We start from the raw sequence: 22,783 nt of genomic DNA, 5'->3' as shown, positions 1-22,783 counted from the left end.
TTTTCATTAACCAATTTAACGTTACAAAAACATTACGCCACATTCAATATACATTGAACACAAAAGCACAATTATGAACTTAATTGCGACTAGACAATTAATTTTAATTTATAACATATTGCCATTGAATACATATTTCACAATAGCATTTTGTATACAATCACTGGTAATCATTTGAATTGCTTTTTTAAACACAATTTTGAAGATTATTTTAGATGACGAAATTCAATTTCAAATTTAACTAGCTTCCTGCCCGCGGCTTCACCCGTCTCGCCTTGGGGTTATTTTTATAAAAACGGTTCATTGCCGGTTCCGGTTCTATACCAAAATTTCATCCAAATCGGTTCAGTGTCTTAGGTGTGAAGAAGAGACAGATAGACAGAATTAATTATATCCAAAATAATTGATGATAATAAAAAGATTTATAATTATATAATCATTTATTTTGTGTTTAAAAGTTGCACCATTTACGAAACAGGAGATGGTTGCAAAAAATATACACTGTATGTAGGAAATATCAAGTATAGAATACAGCAAGTAAACTGAATTCATTATTATTCTGGATTTCCTACATTGTTATTGCATTCATCTGTATTAAGGGTGGTCAATAGACAAATAATATAATAATTATTCCCTCTATGGCAGTGCAGGATGTTTTTTTTTTACTTTATATGTTCAAAGAAAATCTTTATTAAAAGTCCTTCTAATCTTCAATTAGCATAACCCTGTTTTTATCAACCCTCACATTTGGAGCACTCTTCAATTTCTTTATAAACTTATCAGCAATTCTATCATCAACCTCATCACCAGTGTATTCAGAATATTCACCCAAGACCTTCTTTTGTAGCCTTTTGAATGGCAACTCATTGCCTTTCTTCTGTAGAACAGATATTATAACTTCATGCCAATTGAATTTACCATTTTTTCTTTCTTCTGTTTCCTCACTTTTAGCAACATTCTGGTCATGAAGACAAATACTTTCTTCAGCCTCTTCTTCAGTCTTTATTTTTTTCTTACTCTCTTTAGTCATTACTCCATTCTCAACAACTTCTGGATTTGTCACAGTATCTTGCCTTTTACGCTTTTTAATCTTATTTTTACCATCGAGAGGTACATTTTCGTCATTTACTTTTTCTGTCTTGTTTTTGTTCTTTTTGCCTTTCTTCTTTGATTCACCATCATCTTCTGCATCATCTGCAGTTGGTGCTTCAGCACTTAGAAGCTCTGCTTCATATTTTTGTCGTTTTTTCTCTTCTTTTCTTTGTTTCTTAGATAATTTCACCGGTTCTTTAACATCTTCATTTAATTCTTCTGCATTATTTTCTTCATCTTCATCAACTTTTCCATTTTCTGTTTTAATATCATCATGACCATTCTCTGTCTTGGCAGTTGTTTTAGAAGAATCATCAGTTCCATTAGTTTTGGAGTCATTTTCTTTTTTTATTTGGTTCTGATTTTGTGAATTCAATTTAGATAATTCTGCTAGTTTTACAGAAATAAGGTCCCAAGCTGCATCTATGTCCTTCGGGTTTGTTTTATGTCCACAAACATTTTTAACAAAGTTGATAAATTTGGGCTTCTTTCTAGGAGTATTGTTATGTTTACTGATAGTCTCAATTATGCGCAAAACATTTTTGGATGCATCCTTCTGTTCATCAAGCACAGCCTGCAACATTTCCACCCAAGCATTTTGCTTCTTCTCACCTTTCTTTTCTTTGGCTTGAAAACCTTTCCCTGAATAACGCTCCTCTTCAGTTATACATTTTATGTGCGACTCATAATCATTTCCCCTGTAAGCATACAAAAAACGGTTAAATTGAAACATGTTTTTATTAATACTATTAGTTTATCACAAAACATAAGCAGAATCCTTACTAGCATTTATTTTTTTTATTATCTTCTTTCATATTGCAACCAAGTGATTTGTGATCTTTGTGTCTGGAGATAGTGAGGACATAGGAAAGTAACATAGGCTACTTGTGTTAATGCATAGATGAGCTCAACATTTATTTCATTAAAAATAAAAAGCCAGCATAGCTTACAAGTTCGAATTAAAAAATTAAGAAAATAATTGAAATACAGATTCAAACAAGCATCATGAAAACAAAATTAACAATGTATCACACTTGTTCAACGCTAATTTTATCTACAACCGAAATTAAAAACACAAACATGTTTGAAAGAATTTTCATACTCACAGGAAATCCTTAAAACAGTCCATACACGATAAGTTCGGGTTCTTGTTTCTGCATTTTGTCAAATAATGTTTCTCAACTTTCGGTTTTTGAACAGATTCTCCGCAGTGGCCGCAAGTAAACACAACCATATTTTTATTGCAATTTTTCAAAAGTAATCTGAAAATTTTAAAAAGATTGACTTGTTTTATTTCATGCAATATATAGGTTTATTACAATATTAGACATTCCAGCTAACGCACATAATAATTACTAATTGTATTAAATTTTAGGAACTCACAATATTTTTCTGGAATGAAATAAACACATGTGCTGTCGCCTGTCGATAGTCCTTTCAGAATTGTCAACTGTCAGTTGTCACTTGTCCGAAGTCCTGTTTATTCAATGAACCTACTAGAAATGTGCTAGCGAATAAAAACACGGAAAGAACTAGAACAAAACGCATAAATCTTTTAATTTTTTACTCATACACAAAGATGAAGCAGATATTTACTAGATGATTAATTAAAAGATATTTATACCTAGATACGAGAAAGGGATCTCGGTTCTTCCTTTATTAGGTATCTTTATAATCGGCATAAAAGGGCCACTCTTGGTTTTAGTACAAGGTATATTGATGTTCTTGATTTACTTGTGACGTTGTTACAACGGATTTTGCCATTATCTACATTGAATCCCTTTAATATATAATAGAAAATAAGAATAAAAAGAGAGAAGTTCAACATTCTTAATATAATTATCAATTTTGAACTTTTTATGTATTCATTCGGTCTCGCAACACTTAAAGGTTACTTAAAAAGAATAACTGAAAAACAATTGGTCACTTCAACTAATTTATGATCACGCTATCCTTGATTTTTTATTATTTATTGTTGCAGTGGCAACAGTAACACATCTCTGACAATATCAACTATCTAACTATCAAGTATCATGATATATAGACTGAGGACCGACGGATGAACATTGAAGATTTAGTAATCCACTAATTTGGTAAAAATGTCTCGTTATAAAACCTTAACAAAATCTAAAATTCAATGATAGCAAGTTCTGATGGTTGTTCAATTAAAAATAAATATTACAGAAAAACCTACAATAAAGGCAAAAACGGAATTTAGAGTAACCGTTTTATCAAATGGTAAGGACTACGCGTACAGCGCATTAGCCGTTTTTTATCTAGATCAATACTTTGACGCTCTATACGAATATTTGAACGCAGATTTATTGACAAATGACACCAAATTCGTGATTCTCATTGGTGAATTGATTTTGTTTGACAGATTGATCACAGCAACAAAGCGGCTTTAAACGATTGAGTATTGACAATTCAGTATTTCGGGTGTGTCCACAGAAAGTTAAAAAATTGAGCTTTAATAAACAAAATGTTTATTTAAAAAATATGAAAATGTGGGCACTGCATATAATTGTATCGTCACTATTCATTGGTAAGTCTATAGTTGATGACCTGTTGGATTTTTGGCCCTGGAATAACTTTGCTCTGGCTTCAAATTGAAATGACCTATAGAACGTTGAAATAGTTGTTAAATGGAACTAAACGGTTTCATATTTGTTTTTCAGCAACCGTAAGAAGTAGTTATTATGGTAGCGAAAGTATTTCAAATGGTATACACAGAGATGAAAAAGTTGAGGGCAGGGACATTGTCACTTGGTGTACAACATCTATACCCGAACAAATGAAATGCGAGAAACTAGCGAACGCGGTGTTGCAGGACAAGGGTTTGTTTGGGAAAGATTTCATTGAAATAAAATGCAAAAGGGTAAGTGTCTTTTCTCTATGACCTTTTACAAATACTTAAAAAAATTGAGGTTATTATTTCGATATGTATGTGTGCAATACAGTAGAATCTCCTTATTCGCGCTTCTTTCGCGTTTTTATTGACGTTAATTATAGCGAATAGCTCAACTTTAGTTAATTTGTAGACTATATACTTAATATACAAATACACATATTTCAGGCATTTGATGCAGAGGAATGTATGACATGGGTGGATCAGGGTGATGCTTCTCTTCTCGCATTAGACGCAGGTGAAGTGTATGTAGCTGGAAGATATCATTCACTTGTGCCACTATTACAAGAGGTTTGTTTAAATTATTTGATTACATTTTAAAGTTGTGAAAGATTTTATTATCTTACTTTCAGTTTTATATATATATGTATAACACAATAGAAATTTTAATAACAAATTTACAAACCGTCAAATATCCAACAAACTTATCACAGTAAATATGAAATAACTGTTAAACATGAAATTCAATATCTACAGCTCTATGGTGCTGGTGAACCTTATCAATATGCAGTTGCAGTGGTAAAGAAGGGTGCTTTACCACATGTCCAACCTGGTAGTGGACTCTCTGGTCTCCGAGGGGCCAGAGCTTGCTTCCCTGGTGTTGGTTCGTTGGCTGGTTGGGTGATGCCCATACATGTGGTAAGTACATAAATAGAATATGTGGAATTAATTTTAATTATAAATTCTCTCTTTATTTAAAAGAAATTTGCTAATTATTAAAGAATCACTGTCATTTTATAGAGTATTGGTAAAAAAGTAAGTTTTATTTCGGAATTTGTAAGTCATAAAAGGACAGAGACAGGTAGTTCAGGATCTATTGTTTTTAAAACCTTTTGGTTATCATTAAAATTTAATATGTAACGTTTAAAGATTCTGCTATAAGTTTTGTCTATGTCACTGTTTAAAAAGTTATATTCCAGCAAATTTAAATTAGTAAATCATGTAATCTTTAATATAGCACCCAAAGATCATGTACATATTAAGTGGTGAAAAAATTTGTTAAATAAATACAATAGTTTCTGTGGTTAGTTAGTAGATAACAAACATTTATTCTTGCAGATATTAGACTATTCACTATACATAAAGAGGCAACTCTATAATCATAACAATATAAAACAACAGTTGTAAAAAGACTGTTCCGTTCCTTAAACCTTCTTTTTCTGGTAGGGAAATCTTGTATAGATACCAATACGGACTAAAACACCACTGTGTTATGTTAAGCCACTATAGTAAATGGGCAACAGGTGAAATTCAATCCCTACCCCTTTGGCTCTATTCATTGAACCCATTTATTCATATTCATTGAAATATATATTCTCCATTAACTTGAGTAAAGTAGTTAAAGGAACAGTGAATACAATTAAATTTCTCTTTCAGCTTATAAGAGAAGGTGGTTTAAAAATAACAGATTGCAATAATCACGTGAAATCTGCCGTTGAATTCTTCGGCGAATCTTGTGCTCCTAATTCACTTAAAGATATGTATAACCCTATTGGAGATAATCCTGACCAGTAAGTACCTATTAGATTTTTATATTAAGTTATTAAACGTTAGTCGTACGTGTGTCTATATTTTATCATTTCCAAACATAAGACTGTGTAAATTTCCATGATGTTGCATATTAGAGTAAATTTTTTGTTCCAACGTATGCTTACCTAACAAAATAACTGAATTAATATCAATGTGAAGCAGTTATGCCATACATAACAATAAACACTTCATAATTTTCCCTATTTCTAGTATATATTTTTAACTAGCTATGCCTCATAGTGTAACCCACATCGTACATGATTTTATATAGGACAATTCAACAATCATATTTGCAAATGTGAATCGGTATTTTCTAAGTAAACATGCTCCAACTTCGGATACATTGTCATTTCCGATCAGGTAAATTGACCGTCATTTCCTATCCATTACTGTTTTTTTATGTCATCATCGGCTATGGAAGTGGTAGGTCGCCTGATTGTAAGTGCGTTGGAGAAAAAAAAACACATAAATAAAAAATCAACATATAAGAATGTTTTCATTTCAAAAATAAACTTATATTTAGTTTTGTAGCATTGAAATGCTTTATAAATGAGAAATTTTGAGAAAATAGAAAAAATTTTATCACGAGGCGGGATTGCTTCGGATTGGCAAAAAACGCGGGTTCTAATCCCGCCTCGTGATCAAATTTTTTCTATTCTTTCAAAATTTCTCAAAAACATACTCTTCATCTTTACATTGCTTGCAGGCTTTGCAAGCTGTGCATAGGAGGTGCAGGAGTTCGTTGCACATTAGCCGATCCATACGCAGGGTACGAAGGAGCACTCAAATGCTTAGTCAGTAACGGCGCCGGAGAGATTGCTTTTGTCCGAGACACCACCATACAACACGCTTTGCTGTCGCACAAGATATTGGGTGAGTATAAAGTTAAACCTTGTTCTGGTATATTTTATCACTTCCCATTTGTATCAGTTTTGTCTGAGATAAATAACTATAAGCCTATGTTATTCGATAAAGACTTGCTAATGGTGAAATAATTTTATGAGGTGCACTGATTACTTTGTAGTGAACAAGCAAAAATAATTAATAAATGTTACCTTATATTTATAAATCCTACTATCCTATCCTACTAATATTATAAATGCGAAAGTTTGTAAGGATGTGTGTGTGTTTGTTGCTCTTTCACGCAAAAACTACTGAACCGATTGCAATGAAATTTGGTATGTAGATAGCTGGACAACTGGAATAACATGTAGGCAACTTTTTATCCCGAAATTCCTACGAGATACGGATTTACGCGGGAGAAACCGCGGGGCGCAAGTGTTACTTTAAATCTCTCCTCTTCACAATTACTTACATTTAATGATTATATAACTGCACTAACAGCACTGCCATTGATCAAATAATTCAAGCAATGGAATCTAATTAAATAGTAAAAAAAAATATTTTCTTAAGAATTGAATAACTTACAACAAATACACACAATTTTATGATATTCTTCAAAGCTACCGCTACTTAAAATTACTTTCATTAATAAAAAAATAGGACAAGCTAAAAGCCTTTATCTATATAATTTATACTTATCATAAGATGTACTTTTATAATACTTACATTATTATATCATTACATTTAATGTAATTAAACTTTTATCCCATTGAATATACATTGGCTACACTGAAACAGTTAAAAACACAGTCAATACCCTTTCTTTCATTGGCACATAAATAAAGAAATATTGTTATCAAACAGGCGGTGTAACAGAATCAGACTTCGAATTAATATGTCGCGATGGATCTCGCGCAGCGGTCACTAGCTGGGAGACGTGTAATTGGGGCCGGGTGCCGGCTGATGCTGTGCTTACATCTAGTGTTGCCAGCTCTGCACAGAGGACTAAGTATGTATAGATTAAAATGTGCATAAACCACGCATTTACATAACTACTAGTAGTAAATACTACTTCTATAGGAAATGAACTAGATGGACATTAACATTATATTACAAGGAAACACGGAGATGTGATGAGTAGTCTGGAATATGTGTTATTTTTATTTCTATGTGACACATACCTACTCTTGTTAAATATTACATTGTTTAAAGTCTGCGTAAATATTTTCAAAACTAACATTATAATGAATAACAATGATTTGAAATACTCGCTTAAATGTTGATAATTTCTATAAGTTAGTTAATGAAAAGAATATTGTGTATTTTTTTCAGTGTAACACTAACAGAAAACTGTAGGGTTATAGTCATCTACAACTAATAGCATCCATATGAATAAGAAATATTCATGGGTCAAAATTTAAGAACAGCAAATTGATTACAAACTGAATTTAATTTTGCATATAGTGTCTTGATAAATACAACCGAAAATGTCTGTTAACAGGTACCAAAACTTAATAATGAAGATTGTTGAACTGTACGGTGAACCGAATACAATGAACAAAATGTCGAATAGATCTGATGCGTACCAACAAGACGCGTATGGAAATTGGCTTTCGTCGACAACGGAACAAGCGCGGTATTTCGATCAGATGAGGCGAAATCAATTTAATAGACAATCTGATGAGGACAGGTAAACATTAGAAAAGTAGCATATGTTCTATATTTTGCAAAGTCAAGTCAGTAATGTTTAAATGGAAGTTTAATCTGAAAAATGTATGAAGATTACAGTTAAACACTTTTTGATCTTATTAAGTGGCTGAATTTTTCACAAAAAAATTCTGATTTTCGTTATTATGTATTTAGTGTCAGGTAGAAATCAGTGTAACTTAGAAGGATTAGAAATTGCTTCAATTATTTGACTAATGACAGAGCTGTTAGTGCAGTTATGCAATGTAAGATATTGTGAAGAAAAAAGATTTCAACTAATATTTATTTAACAGTAGCTTTCCACCCATGGCTTTGACCGAAGTACATTCGATTTCCGGGATAAAAACTATCCTAGGTTCATTCTCATCAATATCATCAGATCAGTACCAAAGATCAATTAAATCGGTTCAGCCGTTTTTGAATTATAAAAAGTGAAACTAAAACGACTTTCTGTGACGTATATGTATAGAAATTTTTTGAAGTTAATTGCCTGTAGCCAACTAACTTAATAAAGACAACTCACGCATTAACTTGTAAAAGCACGCTATTGGTCGATAAAAAGAGCGCGAAATTGAAAAAAGAAACTAGATATTTCGCATTGCTTCATTGAACGCGGCGTTACAACAGAACAGCGTCTCAACTGACCCTACTTTTCTTAAGACCTTACATGTTAATATTAGCCACATTTTTTCAGTACAATATCACCATACAAGCCCAGAGTAGACGGACGTGGACAGCCAATTGAATTACCATTTAAACTTTTTCAATCAGAGGGTACTACAGATTTATTAGTGCAGGTGAGACAGTATTTTAATTGATATAAAAAAAACTATTATTATATATAAGATATTGTAAAATCATAAGCTTAATATTGTTAATTTAATTTTTTTTAACTAGACATTTAAATTGCTGGTATATTTGTATAATATAGATGGAAAAAAACTGATTAAGATATTAAAATGATATTAAGTAAATTATTTTTTAGGTTTTAATTATTATTACACACACTAACCTACTATATAGCATTAATGAATATATGAAAGATGAAATTGCATGGAATGTCGTCGCTTAAGAACCACAGTACAGTTCTTTGGCTTCATCATTATTTACATATTACATATTATTTAGAATTAAAATGTAAAATTGACATTAAATTAGCAACTACAGAGTTTCTGGTTGCCTGTAGAAACTGCTTTTCGAACTGGTGTTAAATCTTAAAACTGTGTTGTGACGATTCAAAAGTGCTTGTATAAAAAATCTAATTGAATAAATTGATGTTGGAGTTTATACAAATAACAAATCATAGAATTCATAGATAAATTATATCATATCATATTCTTTATATGACGGCGTCTATGTAAATCTAAAAATACATCTGAAATATTTTTCAGGACGCAACAGTAAGTTTCCGCGTGCTCAAAGAAGAGGAGCAAGCGGCCCAGCACATACTGAACAACAAGTACGTGGGCGAGCAGGCGGAGAAGGCCGTCGTCGGCATCCGGGACTGCCCCGTCAAGCGGGCTGTCCTCTGCGTCACCAGCGACCCGGAGATGGAGAAGTGTGTCAAAATGAGGGTACGTGGATATAATAATAATTCTTTAACGTTCACCAAAAAAATTGTGAAACACAGCATATAGAATTATTTACAAGAGGCGGTCTTATCACTAACAAGTGATCTATACCAGACAACTTGGAAATGTATCTGTATCTGTCTTGGAACTTGGATCTGTCTCCTCTTTCTGTCTCTATCTCTCTCTCTCTCTCTTTATATATAATTAAAATTGGATACCAAAATTAAAACAGGATCACGTGGAAACTGTTGGATCGATTTTACTAATTATTTTTGTTGTTGTGTCTGTTATAGACATTCGAAGTGTCTTATGATAATGAAATTGAGAAATTGTCGCTAAAAAAAGAAACAGGTGATCAAGATAGAAGACATTACCAACTTCATGTATTTTGTAATGAACATTTTGATTTTCACGAATAAGGTACAATGGCTATGACTTCTGGTAGCGCTGGGATATTGGACTTATATGATTATTTCTGACCCTGATCTATTTAAATTATATATTTGTTATATGCAACAGTATCACACAAAAAAAGACCCGTTTTGTTCTTATATGCTACTGAATAGAGGTACATTACTATGTAGGATATAAAAGGGAATAAAATGAAATTTTATTTTGTTTTGTAGAAAAAATGTGTATTTTTGTGTACAAAGGTCTTGCTGATCGAAAACATAGTATGTTTCAAGTATTTTCAATGTACTGGTGACACCAATCAAACATGATTCTAATATATTGTTGATAACTTATCATTATACTTGTGTAAGTTTATATGGAATGTATAGCTTGTATCAGGTTTATAGTATGTAATGTATTCAGTATTTAATGATGTACAATGTATGTATGATTTTTATTCAATATAAGTTTATTAACATTTATTTAATATGTCTATGTTATAAATTATTTATATAACCTATAATGTAATATTTAAAACATATAAAACGACTGCTTCAGTACGAGAAGACGTCGCTCCATAGTAGGCCGCTGACTTCGCCATTATCGAAATGACTTATTACGCAATTATCTCACTTCGATACTGGAGAGGTTTCAGGGGTCTTAGAACGACCTGCGTATTGGCGATTGAAGAATGAAGATCTTCCAAATTAAAACGTTTAAATCTTTTTCTTATACTAGCGTTGCATGCTGCTTCGTCCGCCTTGTTAATTAGGAAATTTCCAAGTGAATGAGATGTTTCGAAATTACTAACTGTTCTACTAACTATTTATAGACTCAAAAATCCTTTCATAAAGTAGCTCTCTTGCGATGTAAAAGAAAGACTAAACATACCCATTTACAGTTATAATATTAGTAAAGATATTTAATTATATTATAATATGTTATTTAATTCGTAAGTATGAATACTAAAGTTTTATTCTGTGTAATAAGTGTATGTGTGTATCAGTGCTTAAATTTATTTTGGCTTATACACGCTTAAGTAGATACTCCTTGCTTTTGTTTGTATGCTTCGAATTTTTTCCTCCCCATCACACATACTTAGTTTCCTTTATAAATATTGATTCTTTCCATTATACAATAATTTAGCCACCTTCATAATTTGAACTAAATGTTTCAACTTAAAAATATTAATTACATACAACAAATAATTTATAAATAATTCTTTTGTACAAAAGGGTCACCAAGGTCCGGGGGTACCACTGCAGTTTCTAAAATGGGACCGAATAACAACTATTTCCTATCAAACAAAAAGATCCACACTAGTCAGTAGAAAATGAGAACATGCATAATATTTTCCATGTATTAACTATTATTATACTAAAACTTGTTTATGAATTAGGTCACTCCATTCACATTTATGATATATGGTATGATATTTATAGATATGGATATTTTTTGTGCAAAAGCATATTGTTAATTTTTAGTGTTATAGCATTGTAATGCTTTATAAATGAGAAATTTTTGAAGAATAGATAAAAATCACGAGGCGGGAATGCCAAACTTAGAATATTACAGCTGGCTGTGAGGTTAGGCGTTGCTACGGTTGGGGCAAAAAACGCGGGTTCGAATACCGCCTCGTGATCAAATTTTTTCTATTCTTAAAAAAATTCTCAATGCATATTGCGATAACGTTCCAGTATTAACGTAATATCCACCATATAACCGCCAGGTGGCGCTAAAGGCGGCGTTCCTCTCGCCAGTGCTCGTGTGCTGGAGAGCACACTCGGCGCGGCACTGCGAGCGCGCCATCGCCGAGGGCACGGCCGACATGGCGCTGCTGGACGCGGCAGACATGCTTCACGCGGCGTACCAGCACCGACTGGTGCCGTTCATGCAAGAGGTTAGGTTTTTAAATTTTTGAATTTAGAACGGGATCGCCGACGTTAACGCGGATGAAGCGCTTCTAAATACGGCCGATGTGCTACACGCGGCGTGCTATCACCGACTGGCCGTTCATGCAAGAGGATATGGTGTACTTTTTAAATTTTTGAATTTAGAACGCGATCGCTGATGTCACAGCGGACATTGCATTACAAATACATTATGGATACAATATAGATCTACACTTATGGATATTATTCTTTCTAACGCAGGTCTATTCAAGCGGCGACAGCTGGTACTACGCGGTCGCGGTGGCCAAGGAGCAGGATCCGGACACGGATCTGACGTATCTCAGAGGCAAGAACACGTGTCACACGGGCATTGGGATGGCCGCCGGCTGGATATACCCGCTCGCGTATTTGATGTCTAATGGGTGGATCAGGTGAGCATAATATTTTTAACTCAAATTTCATTGTTCTCTCAATAACATTGGTGATGATTTTAATATATATTTATAATGAACTGTAGATTTATTTCCCTTTTCTATTTTCTGCGAGCTTTAAAAAAGTGGAAGTCATAAATTCGACTTTATCTATGTTTGAGTCTATTTTTTAGGTTGTTATGTGTTTGCACTGAGTGAACCGTTTTTCTTTTTATTTGTTTGAAAGCCTTTACCTCTCATGTCAACCCATTTAAATTTGGTCTATTTCTGACAATTTGAAGGCGGTTTTTTTGTTTCTTCTAAAAAAATAATTAGTATATTTTTGGCAATAAATCTCTTTTTCTCGCGTCAGACCGTACGGGTGCGACGGCGCGCACGCGGCGGCGCAGTACTTCGCCAAGTCGTGCGCGCCCGGCTCGCTGAGCACGGAGTACGTGGATTCGGGTACCGTGCCGCACGACAACTTGTGCCACCTGTGCCACGGTGCGTCGTTCCGGTGAGTTGTTGCTCTTTGTCTGAGATTTTTTTTGGATCGTTTTTATAATTATTTTTTTCTTTTATTAAATACTAGCAGTTTGCCCGTGGTACATATATATGGTGAAAGAATTTTTTAAAATCGGTCCGCCAGTTTATCCATTACAAACAAACAAACAAACAAAAATACAAATTCTTCCTCTTTATAATATTAATGTAGATTCCTCATTCACTTATTGTCCATACTAAAATGAGACATTGTTATAAATTTTATAAATTTAAAAACATATGTTATGGTATGTATTGTTCTTTATTTTTTGTGAAATAATTAAACTAATTTAAGTATTTGATTATGTTTTAATAATCCAGTTGATTAGCGTACAATAGCATGGTTGAAGAAATTGTGCTGTGATTTTAAATGTTTCGTTTTATCACATTTAAATGCTTTATTAATGATAAATTTTTATGAATAGCAAATAACTGGGCTTTGATTGTACAAAAGTACTTTTAGATATTTCATGTGAAATTTTGTATTGTGGTTGTACTATATTATTTGTAGATATTTACTGTATGTGAGATGTCTGTTTATGTATGTTGTGTGGCGTATGATAGGCCTATGTTCTTACATAGACGTGTTTGTACGTACGTGTAATAGGAATGACCGAGCTGTACATAGATAGCACAGTATTCGCTGTAATTATATGTGAAAGTGCGAGCGGATGTGTGTGTGTATGTGTGTGTGTTGTGATGCCTGACAGCAGCGGGTTCAACAATATACGTTTTTTAAATACTCACTTTTCGCACATGCATTTATGACTGATGTAGGCAGATACATGCGTATAAGTGATGGTGTTTTATGTTTGTGTGTCTGTGTGTGAGTGGCACACTTGCTGTTATGTGTTCAAGCGGTCGCTTGCAATTTGTGTGTATGTAAGAGTATAGAGATGTAGGTAAGAGTGTGGTGTGGGCAGACACTTGCGCGACTTCAACTTGTGTATGTGTATGTGAGTACGCAACATTGACGCGCGCGCGCGCGTGTGTGTGTGTGTGTGTGTGTGTGTGTGTGTGTGTGTACGCAACGTTGACGCGTGTGAGTCGCACGCAGGCGGTGCCGGCGCGACGCGAGCGAGCCGTACTACGGGCACGCGGGCGCGCTGCGCTGCATGGTGGAGGGCGGCGGGCACGCGGCCTTCGTGCGGCACAGCGCGCCGCACGAGGTGTCGGCCGGCCGCCGCCGCGACTGGTGGGCGCGCGACCTGCTGCCCGACGACCTGCAGCTGCTGTGCCCCGACGGTAGGCTCTTGTGTGTAATCGACTCGCGTGCACTCGATTTTCACTTTCAACGGACATATTTCATTTTTATTTGGTTTTAAAAAGATCAAGCAATATGGGTCCTATGTAGCATCAAAACATTTCATCAATATTTATTTATTTATTTATTTGAGGTTCAACAACAGGTTGAATTAAAAATATTACATTGTGTAAATATGGCAATTAAGTAAAATTTGAATGCACACCTCTAAACGGTAAACACAACAGGTGTAATAGTTAATTAAATTAAAAGGTATATCAGCTAAAACATCAAAAAAGCAATATTAACAAATAGATTCTCCCAATTGCAGGCACCCGAGCCAAAGTGCACGAGTACAAGGACTGTAACCTGGGCAAAGTGCCGGGTTCGGTGCTCATGGGTCGCGCCAATCACACCGAGTTGGACACCTTCTCGAATCTCATGCTGTACGCCCAGCAGTTCTACGGCGCCACGGTTAATGATGACTTTAGGTGAGTTTGGTTCATTTTCAAAGGCCATTTTTGAATTTTTTGTTTGTTTTCAATGGTGAAGGAATTTCAGATGTAATTTTGTCTTAATTAAATTGCATTTAAGGAATCATTTATTTGTTTCTAGAGGAATTCCAACTGACAATCATAGATAAGGTTTATAATCGTTTGTAACTTTAAAATTCTATATTGTTCAAAAATGTTTAAATTTGTATTTATTGGTAATTGTGTTTTTTGGGGATTCTGTATCCTCCAATATCAAAAACCACTAGATAATACATTTGTAATTCCTATTGAAATAAAAAGGCCTTGTCTGTTATAGTTACTTTTATATATTTACACATCTACACGTCTACAAAGGCAATTTTCCATATTGAATGTTATCTATACATTTCACAATAAACTATTTATCAAAATTCCAGCTTCAGCATGTTCTACTCGCAACCGCCATATGCCGATTTAATCTTCAGCGACGCAGCGGTCCGTCTAAAGCCCCTCCCACACTCGCAACGTTCCGCGGAAATAATCGCGGGCAAGTCGCTGCCGCGCGCGGCACGGATCGTCTCGTGTGACGCGCCACAAGCCTCCTACTATATCGCGTCTGACCCCGACTTTTTGTCGCACGCGCATAGACAACGCGTCTATGGTTATGCCGTTGTGTTTGCGTTATCTGTGCTCGCTTTGGTGAGATGATTATAAACGGGGGAATATACTATAAAGGCTACTTCAGTACATCAATATTGGCTGAATTATTTACAAAAATGTAATTAATTTTTTTTTTTCATACAATTACATTTTAAAGATTTTTCTATGTATTATAGATACCTTAAAGTAAAGTCTCAATCTTAAATTTAATACTATACTTGAAAAGCTGGAATATTTTGGCCCTCATTTTACTTTGAATTGTATTCATATTATAGCTTTAGAATTGTATTGATGCAAAAAGTGCACATTTCATCAGTTTCTGTCCAAATTAATGTATTTTTTTTTTTAGTTTGTAAGAATAGGAATATTTCTTAAATTAATGTCCGTCCAATTATACCTAAAAGTTGTGTGTTTTTACGCACATAATTTTACCTTTTAGATTGTTTATGTGTGAATGAAATCTAATAGATTCATTTTATTTTCTATATATTTCTTTAAATTTATAAAGTATAAGGATGTACTATTTATGGTACTTAGAAGAAGTATCGTACAACAAATATTTTGAATCTCTTTTTATTATATTTTGTTTATTTTGTAAGAAGTACTGTGTTTTTTATTTTAATTAAGTTTAGAATATACTTGAATCCATCCAATGATAAGTGCCTGATATTTAGTATGTAATAAACATATATGTATGTTTGTAGAATAGATTTAATCCGTCCATTTTAAATAATTCCTTAAGGGGTTTGTTTTACCTATATATAAATAATTATTCTGTTTCGTGAATAAAACAATTTTAAACAGTTTCCAGTTTTATTTCTTAAAAGCTTTATGCCAATGTATACAACTCATGAAAGATAAGTTTACGCTATACAAATATATTTTTATAACACTGAAAGCCAGCAGGTAAATCGTCAAAGGATTTCATAATTTTTCTGAGGTCTGGTCGTCTACACACTTCTTTGACAGCGGAACGAACAATCTCACCAGAATTGCTTATACGACACGCATGCTCTCTCCACTTTCCAAAAATACAATTTGTTTTCGATAATTCCACATCTATATGAGGAATGAGCAAATAACATTTCGGAGTCTTTTTCGCACACAACATCAAAGCTTTAAATGATAAATAGCGAAAATGATTTATACAATATACAAAAAGGTAGTCGTTCGATTTATTTTTCAATAACACTTCTATCATTGTATTACATAATTTTACAGTAATTTTCTTGTAAAGTGACAAATATTTTAACATGTCTCTCTCGTTACATAGTATGGATAATATTGTACAAAACTTGTTTGCTGATACGCAAAATGACGTAAAAATTATATGCCATATTGTTTCTTCGTCATTGTGCTTTAAATTGAAGATGTGATTGTTTAACGGAATTCCGGATTGACCGATTCTATTTTCTAGAAATTTTCCCGTATTTTCAATTGCAGACGAAAAAGTTATTTTATAGCACATCTGACCAGTATAAATATTACTGGCTCTGTTGACATTTAAATTGTTTGTATTATACGTATATCCCAGAAAATTTATCTCCTCACACATTTTTATCTCTGGATATACGAAATTTACGGCAGTTTTACTATAATTAACATTTCTATATTTGGATAACGACTTTAAGAAACTATACGCATCATCAATGTTGTCGGTGATGTAAAGGTAGTCATCGACGACTCTAATAAACAATTTTAATTGATTTTCCGACGGCTTCAAATGATCGGAGAAAATTAATTTATCCATGTACGAGTAATATAGCTCGGATAACGCTGGCGAATATTTATATCCTTGGACCAATCCAGCTTTCCACTCATATACTGTTGATCCAGCACGAATCAGCAATGGCTTCTTAAGCTCTTCTACTATTTCTTTATATTGTAGTGCAAACTTATTCTTAATGTGTAAAGGATAATCCGATTGTTGAAACAGCATAAACTTTTCAGTGAGTATCTTTTGAAGCATTGCTTTATTTATCGATCCAAAAGCATTACTTAGGTCGGTTTTCACAAAATACAATTTAGGTTTATTATTTTTCACCCAGGACGAGTGAAGCGCAGCAAATTGCAATTCTAGCTTTTCACTTTGTTTTCCGAGTAATATTTTTAGAAAAGCAAGTCTTTCTTTCACTTTATGTTTTTCAGCGGTATTCAGAAGTCCGTTTTTGTATCGCACAATCGGCCTAAAATCATTGTTAGATTTTAGTACGAGATGAAGTTTAGGTATTTCTTTACTTATGTGCTTTATACGAATTCGCTGTTGCAAAATATATTTTCTTTTTACCTTTTTTCCTAAACAATACGGTTCATACTTCCTTATTATATTATTTATTCTCATAATTAATAGTTCCTTATCATAAAATCTTTGCCATTGACTGTTCCAAAAATAATGGAGCTTGTTTTCGTCTGAATCTACTTTACTTGTAGTAACATAAAAATTTAAAGATATTATTGCAGACAAAATATTTTTAAATACCCACATTAAAATAGTTTCTAAGATATATCGAGATTCGGATTCTAAAACATCTAAATTTTTCCACATATCAGCCGTGAAATCCCAAGTAGAAAGGAGATTTCTAAAAAATATATGTTCCTTTCTCATACTATAAATTATTCTTTTAATGCACCTTTTGAATATTTTTAAGTTATGGTTGTTTCCGAAAAACATTTTGGGCATTATTTTTATCATAATCAGCGTAGATTCATTTAATATTTCCTTCTTATCAACAGGTTTTAAGACCTTGACGCTTGTGTTTATATTTGAAAAGATTTTAAAATCTCCACCACAATTATTTTTTATATTAATCCTCAAACATGATAATATATGCCGTATATCCTGTGGTAAATTACGTACCGAATAGTCGTCTTGAAAAATTGTATGCAGAAACTTTTCATGATTTTCAGTTTTTAATATTTTTAAACAAAAAATATTACTAAACGATCTAACATTTTGTTTATTTAAAAAATGGTAAGAAAAACAAACCGAATCAACCATATCAACAGTATCGTGATATGTGTAATATAAAATATTCAGTGAAATCACTTTTCTAGCCACTATGATTCAAATTTCAAATTTTGCGGCGACTTGTTCAGACATGTTCAATGTTTGTGTTTATGTGATGCGGATGGGGTAAGTACGTTCCATTTTAAGGAATATAACATGCTCCTCATTTCCGTATGGAAAAATCAATTATTCGATATGTATTAAGTGATACGTATTCTAAACCTTTTAGCCTATTATCTGAAAAAATAAAATTTAATAATTAGTGTTCGTAACTCAGATTTTAAAGCAAAAAGGAAGACTTTTGAGTTCTGATATAACAGATAATTTTGGCAATAAAACATAAATATTAATTAATTATCATATTATGTACTTTGATTCTATGATTATTAAGTACCTGCCTGTGTTGCCACCATAGCCTTTTTCGGACAGAATCTAGCTGTTTTAAAAACCGCTTTTAAACTCTTTAGCGCCAAAAGAGCAATTTGGCTCTATTTCGTATTTTTAACATAATGTTGTATTTATAACATTATTTCTAAATAAGACTGATTTAGAGCAGTGGTGGTTCAGTGGTGAGGACCTCGGATTTGAAATTGATAAGTCGTGGTTCCAGACCAGTGCAAGAAATAAATTGATTTTCAATTTATCTGCGTACCATCACCACTGGACAAACGATGAAGGAAAACATCGTGAGGAAACCGCCATGTCCAAGAATCAAAAGTTCGATGACATGTAACATCTGTCAACCCGCACTTGAGCAGCGTGGTGGATTATAGCCTGAATCCTCATAGAAGGCCTGTGTCCCAGCAGTAGAAACATATATGGCTGATGATGATGATGATGATGAAGACTGATTTTATAATTTGTTGAGCGTTGAGCTCAGCCACTGAAGTTATCCAGTCAAAATACTCGGAGGATATTACAGAACTATTATTGAACCAAATAAACTTGCCCTTTATAGCGTTCTAGTGGTACTGCCACGGGGGATTCACAAGCACATTATTCTTGATCGCACGCTTTTGTTAATTTTAAGCACTTTTTAAAGTAGCGAGTTGCCATTTTTAAGAAAATAAGGTGGCAACTCTTATCTAATTTGGGTTTTTGATTTTACAAATTACAAATCATTTTGAATTTACAAAAGCGTAATTTCAATTGTTTTTATATTCACTTTTAATATTAAGCCATGTTTTACATAACATAATTATTAATTTACAATAAACCAAAAAGTTCACTAAAATCACCTATTAATCTAAAAACTGATACATAGATAAAGCAGTTTAACTGATATGTATTCCAAATACCAATTACCAAGTATGTAGTTATCATCAGTTATGTAAGGCATAAATATAATAACTGAGATGTAAGGTTAGGTTGTATTTTTTTAAGCAATCGTAACTTTATTGTAAATAAGAAATATTGTAATTTAATGATCACTGTTGATCATAATTGGCTTGATTTAATTTATCTCACTCTCATTCGAATATACGCAAATAAATTTTTTCTTTTTCTTACAATATTTTATTATCATTATTTTTAAAAATTATATTTAATAATACTCCACATAGCTATGGCTAAATGTACATTTGAACATGTGCTTAAAATATTTCATAGCAGCATCACACCGGTTCTACCCGAAAACTTCATTAGGAAAGCTATAAATTACAATTTAGCCACAGAACAACTTAAAATTTTTAGCTACAACTATCCGTTGAAAAATAAAAATTTGTATGTAGTGGGAGCTGGAAAAGCTGTAAAAAATATGGCTTTAGAAGTGGAAAAAATATTTGGGACTAAAATAAAAAGTGGTATTATCAGCATACCAGTTGGCAGTAAAAATATTGATACTAGTAAAACACTTCTAACATATTTGGAGGGTGCTAAAAATAATTTACCAGACAAAGAAGCAGAATATGCAAGCATACAAATAAAAACTCTGGTCACAAGTCTCACCGAAAATGATTTCCTCTTAGTATTAATATCTGGTGGCGGATCAGCTCTGCTCCCATTGCCTAAGAAACCAATTACTTTAGAAGAGAAAACCAAATTAACAAAAAAGTTAGCTTATGCAGGTGCGGATATTAAAGAATTAAATACTGTCAGAAAAAGGATATCAGATATGAAAGGGGGGCAGTTAGCGAGACAAGCTCAACCAGCTCAAGTTGCAACTTTAATATTATCAGATATTGTAAATGATCCCCTAGATCTTATTGCAAGTGGGCCTACTGTGGAAAATGAGGACCCAATAACAGCAGCTCTGGATGTCATACATAAATATAATTTATATGACGAACTTCCTGTCTCTATTAGACAGGTTTTAGAAACAGATGAAGATAGTCCTACTTTTCCACATAATAAAGTACACAATTATATTATTGGTTCAAACAAATTAAGTATAGAATCAGCAAAATTACAAGCAAAGAATTTAGGCTATATTAGCTTAGAACTTTCACATACAATAACAGGGAATGTAAAACATGTGGCTAAGGAATATCTTAATATGACTACACTGTTCTGTGATTTTATGAATAAGAAAATAGATTTCCAATCTCTGAAGACTGGACTTGACACAATCAATTTACCTGTGACATATGATAATGCAGTTCAGCTAGATGCCCTTAATTTTAATGAAGGCATCTGCCTCATACTTGGTGGGGAAACAACTGTGGAAGTTCACGGATCAGGTATAGGTGGAAGAAATCAACAATTGGCTTTGGAATTTTCATTATTATTACACAACAATAAGTGTAACCTAGACGCTGATGTATTTTTCTTAAGTGCCGGCACAGATGGTATTGATGGGCCCACAGATGCTGCAGGGGCAATAGCATATATTAATTTAGTCACAGATGCTAAACAACAAAATCTAGATGTTGGTACCTACTTAAAAAACAATGACTCTTATACATTTTATAAACAATTCAAAAATAGAGAATTACATGTTATCACAGGGCACACAAACACAAATGTTATGGATATCCATTTAATTCTTATAAAAAAGCAATAATTTGTATATATCATATATATTTATATTTGTTATACAGATGGTTTTAAAAATAAATTAAGTTTATTGTTTTTGTCCTTTGCTTGTTTTATTTTAGCAGATGCTAAAACAGCTTGCTGGCATAATCCAGCAAATTTATCTTTTTTCTTTTTGTTGTTTTTAATTGTTTCATGTTTAATGGATGGTTGAAGTTTATTATTGTCATGTTTCAAAGAAAATATGTCTGAAGTACTACTGTAAACATTTAATGTCTTTGTATTGCCTAAGACGTCTTTCCTTTTTGTTGAACCTACTTTCTGCTTTTTAATTGGAAGCTTTTTATCTGGCGGCAATTGCTTTTCCACTTTTTCACCAACTTCCTGTTTTTTAATTGTATACTTTCTATTAAATTTTGGGATGACTATTGAAGTAACATGTCCACAAAATGAACATATCTTTTCCTGAAAACAATTTTTAAGTTAAATACATAAATAATGTCATTATTCTTACTTTGCATAGTTAGATAAAAAGAAAACTGTATTTTATATAATGTGATAAAGTAAAGTGATATCATACGCACCAGTTGATCACAATTAAGAAGATTTTTTTTCTTTGGATCAGTGCTTGCTTTTATCCTTTGCTTCTGTTTTTTGCTTAGTTTGGATTTAATCTGTAACCAACATTGAAATTGTTGTTTTATAAATATCATATTTACATATTATTTGACTTTCTAAAAATATTTGAATGTCTGTAAATTCTGTTAATACTTTACATAAATTTGTAAATTAATTGGGAATAATAATATTGTAATTCTCTGTTGTAAAAGATAAAATGAACACACCCTACACTTTGTTTTTCTTTTCCATTCTAAGCAGCAATGGGAACATCGAAGTTTGCTTAAACTGCTGCTAGGGTCAGAGTTGGAGATAAATTCTGGACAGCGCATCCTAGAATCAAAAATATGTATAAATATATAGCAATAATTTGAACACATAATAAAATACTTTGATTTACATACAAGTAATAACTTTTCAAAATATCGTTGACTCCATTTTCAACTGGCTGTGACACTAACGAAGCTATTTTAAATAAAAAGTTAGACCTAATTTCATTCATTTTACTCTATTCGTTAAAGACAATATCAATTGATTCGACAAATTATTGTAGTGATTTCATAATACAAAAGTCAAAACATTAAACACTGCTGTTGAGGTTATGTTATGTCATATGCGATATGTCATTGTCATTAAGACAGACATGTGAGACATGTCACACTTCCCAGTGTATTGACCATAGACAAAAAAATAGTTACGTAGTACGTTCTAGTTAGTAGTTACTCCGTATTATTAATTGTATTAGCTATTGATAACATTTGTTTTAATTTCGAGTGAAAGAAACAATAACATGACTATGGACATAGTGCATTATCAATGACCATCGCCCTATAAACTAAGGTTAGGTAGGTTTATAGCCCAATTATAGTAACTCATAGTAATTATAAATCAATGGAAACACTTTGATTGGACTGAGTGCA

At 32.8% G+C, this 22,783-nt stretch overlaps 5 protein-coding genes across 6 annotated transcripts; 2 read left to right on the top strand and 3 right to left on the bottom strand.

The window, feature by feature from the left end:
- Nucleotides 1-426: 426 nt before the first annotated feature.
- Nucleotides 427-2,613, bottom strand: LOC119837889 (cell growth-regulating nucleolar protein). The gene is made up of 3 exons (XM_038363673.1): nucleotides 2,476-2,613; nucleotides 2,199-2,354; nucleotides 427-1,790 (listed from the first exon to the last, which is right to left on the bottom strand). The coding sequence occupies exons 1-3, from the start codon at nucleotides 2,502-2,504 to the stop codon at nucleotides 704-706; spliced, it is 1,272 nt and encodes a 423-aa protein (XP_038219601.1). The 5' UTR covers nucleotides 2,505-2,613; the 3' UTR covers nucleotides 427-703.
- An 862-nt stretch (nucleotides 2,614-3,475) lies between these two features.
- On the top strand, nucleotides 3,476-15,828 carry LOC119837776 (melanotransferrin). Its single transcript, XM_038363528.1, has 16 exons — nucleotides 3,476-3,637; nucleotides 3,771-3,970; nucleotides 4,169-4,291; nucleotides 4,478-4,639; nucleotides 5,378-5,511; nucleotides 6,237-6,403; nucleotides 7,238-7,382; nucleotides 7,875-8,063; nucleotides 8,775-8,877; nucleotides 9,472-9,654; nucleotides 11,774-11,944; nucleotides 12,198-12,367; nucleotides 12,720-12,863; nucleotides 13,947-14,134; nucleotides 14,464-14,623; nucleotides 15,043-15,828. The coding sequence occupies exons 1-16, from the start codon at nucleotides 3,592-3,594 to the stop codon at nucleotides 15,311-15,313; spliced, it is 2,556 nt and encodes an 851-aa protein (XP_038219456.1). The 5' UTR covers nucleotides 3,476-3,591; the 3' UTR covers nucleotides 15,314-15,828.
- A 237-nt stretch (nucleotides 15,829-16,065) lies between these two features.
- Nucleotides 16,066-18,489, bottom strand: LOC119837777 (telomerase reverse transcriptase-like). The gene has a single exon (XM_038363529.1). The coding sequence runs from the start codon at nucleotides 18,261-18,263 to the stop codon at nucleotides 16,134-16,136; it is 2,130 nt and encodes a 709-aa protein (XP_038219457.1). The 5' UTR covers nucleotides 18,264-18,489; the 3' UTR covers nucleotides 16,066-16,133.
- A 587-nt stretch (nucleotides 18,490-19,076) lies between these two features.
- LOC119837929 (glycerate kinase) lies at nucleotides 19,077-21,304 on the top strand. Its single transcript, XM_038363722.1, has one exon. It carries the CDS (start codon nucleotides 19,837-19,839, stop codon nucleotides 21,271-21,273), a length of 1,437 nt encoding a protein of 478 aa, XP_038219650.1. The 5' UTR covers nucleotides 19,077-19,836; the 3' UTR covers nucleotides 21,274-21,304.
- Nucleotides 21,289-22,478, bottom strand: LOC119837930. 2 transcript variants are annotated; one of them, XM_038363724.1, is made up of 4 exons: nucleotides 22,278-22,478; nucleotides 22,091-22,196; nucleotides 21,830-21,919; nucleotides 21,289-21,710 (listed from the first exon to the last, which is right to left on the bottom strand). In XM_038363724.1, the coding sequence occupies exons 2-4, from the start codon at nucleotides 22,193-22,195 to the stop codon at nucleotides 21,303-21,305; spliced, it is 603 nt and encodes a 200-aa protein (XP_038219652.1). In that variant the 5' UTR covers nucleotide 22,196; nucleotides 22,278-22,478; the 3' UTR covers nucleotides 21,289-21,302. The 2 variants fall into 2 exon arrangements, with proteins under 2 accessions (XP_038219652.1, XP_038219651.1); XM_038363723.1 differs by having other exon boundaries at nucleotides 22,268-22,475.
- Between the last annotated feature and the right edge of the window lie 305 nt (nucleotides 22,479-22,783).

The sequence above is a fragment of the Zerene cesonia genome, chromosome 29 (genome assembly GCF_012273895.1).
Source record: "Zerene cesonia ecotype Mississippi chromosome 29, Zerene_cesonia_1.1, whole genome shotgun sequence".
In the NCBI taxonomy this organism is placed as follows: Eukaryota; Metazoa; Arthropoda; class Insecta; order Lepidoptera; family Pieridae; genus Zerene; species Zerene cesonia.
The sequence above is the reverse complement of the archived record's forward strand: the minus strand, read 5'-3'. Positions and strand labels throughout refer to the sequence as shown.

Excerpts from the sequence above, each read along its gene's own strand:
- LOC119837889 (XM_038363673.1), bottom strand. The coding sequence starts at position 2,504 with ATGTGTTTATTTCATTCCAGAAAAATATT. Across the intron at positions 2,355-2,475 it reads TTTCATTCCAGAAAAATATT|ATTACTTTTGAAAAATTGCA; the intron begins GTGAGTTCCTAA and ends TAAAATTTTCAG. Across the intron at positions 1,791-2,198 it reads GACTGTTTTAAGGATTTCCT|GGGAAATGATTATGAGTCGC; the intron begins GTGAGTATGAAA and ends GTATGCTTACAG.
- LOC119837776 (XM_038363528.1), top strand. The coding sequence starts at position 3,592 with ATGAAAATGTGGGCACTGCATATAATTGTATCGTCACTATTCATTG. Across the intron at positions 9,655-11,773 it reads AGAAGTGTGTCAAAATGAGG|GTGGCGCTAAAGGCGGCGTT; the intron begins GTACGTGGATAT and ends TATAACCGCCAG. Across the intron at positions 14,135-14,463 it reads GCAGCTGCTGTGCCCCGACG|GCACCCGAGCCAAAGTGCAC; the intron begins GTAGGCTCTTGT and ends TCCCAATTGCAG.
- LOC119837777 (XM_038363529.1), bottom strand. The coding sequence starts at position 18,263 with ATGGTTGATTCGGTTTGTTTTTCTTACCATTTTTTAAATAAACAAAAT.
- LOC119837929 (XM_038363722.1), top strand. The coding sequence starts at position 19,837 with ATGGCTAAATGTACATTTGAACATGTGCTTAAAATATTTCATAGCAGC.
- LOC119837930 (XM_038363723.1), bottom strand. The coding sequence starts at position 22,365 with ATGAATGAAATTAGGTCTAACTTTTTATTTAAAATAGCTTCGTTAGTG. Across the intron at positions 22,197-22,267 it reads ATTTTGAAAAGTTATTACTT|GATGCGCTGTCCAGAATTTA; the intron begins GTATGTAAATCA and ends TTTTGATTCTAG. Across the intron at positions 21,711-21,829 it reads TTCTTAATTGTGATCAACTG|GAAAAGATATGTTCATTTTG; the intron begins GTGCGTATGATA and ends AATTGTTTTCAG.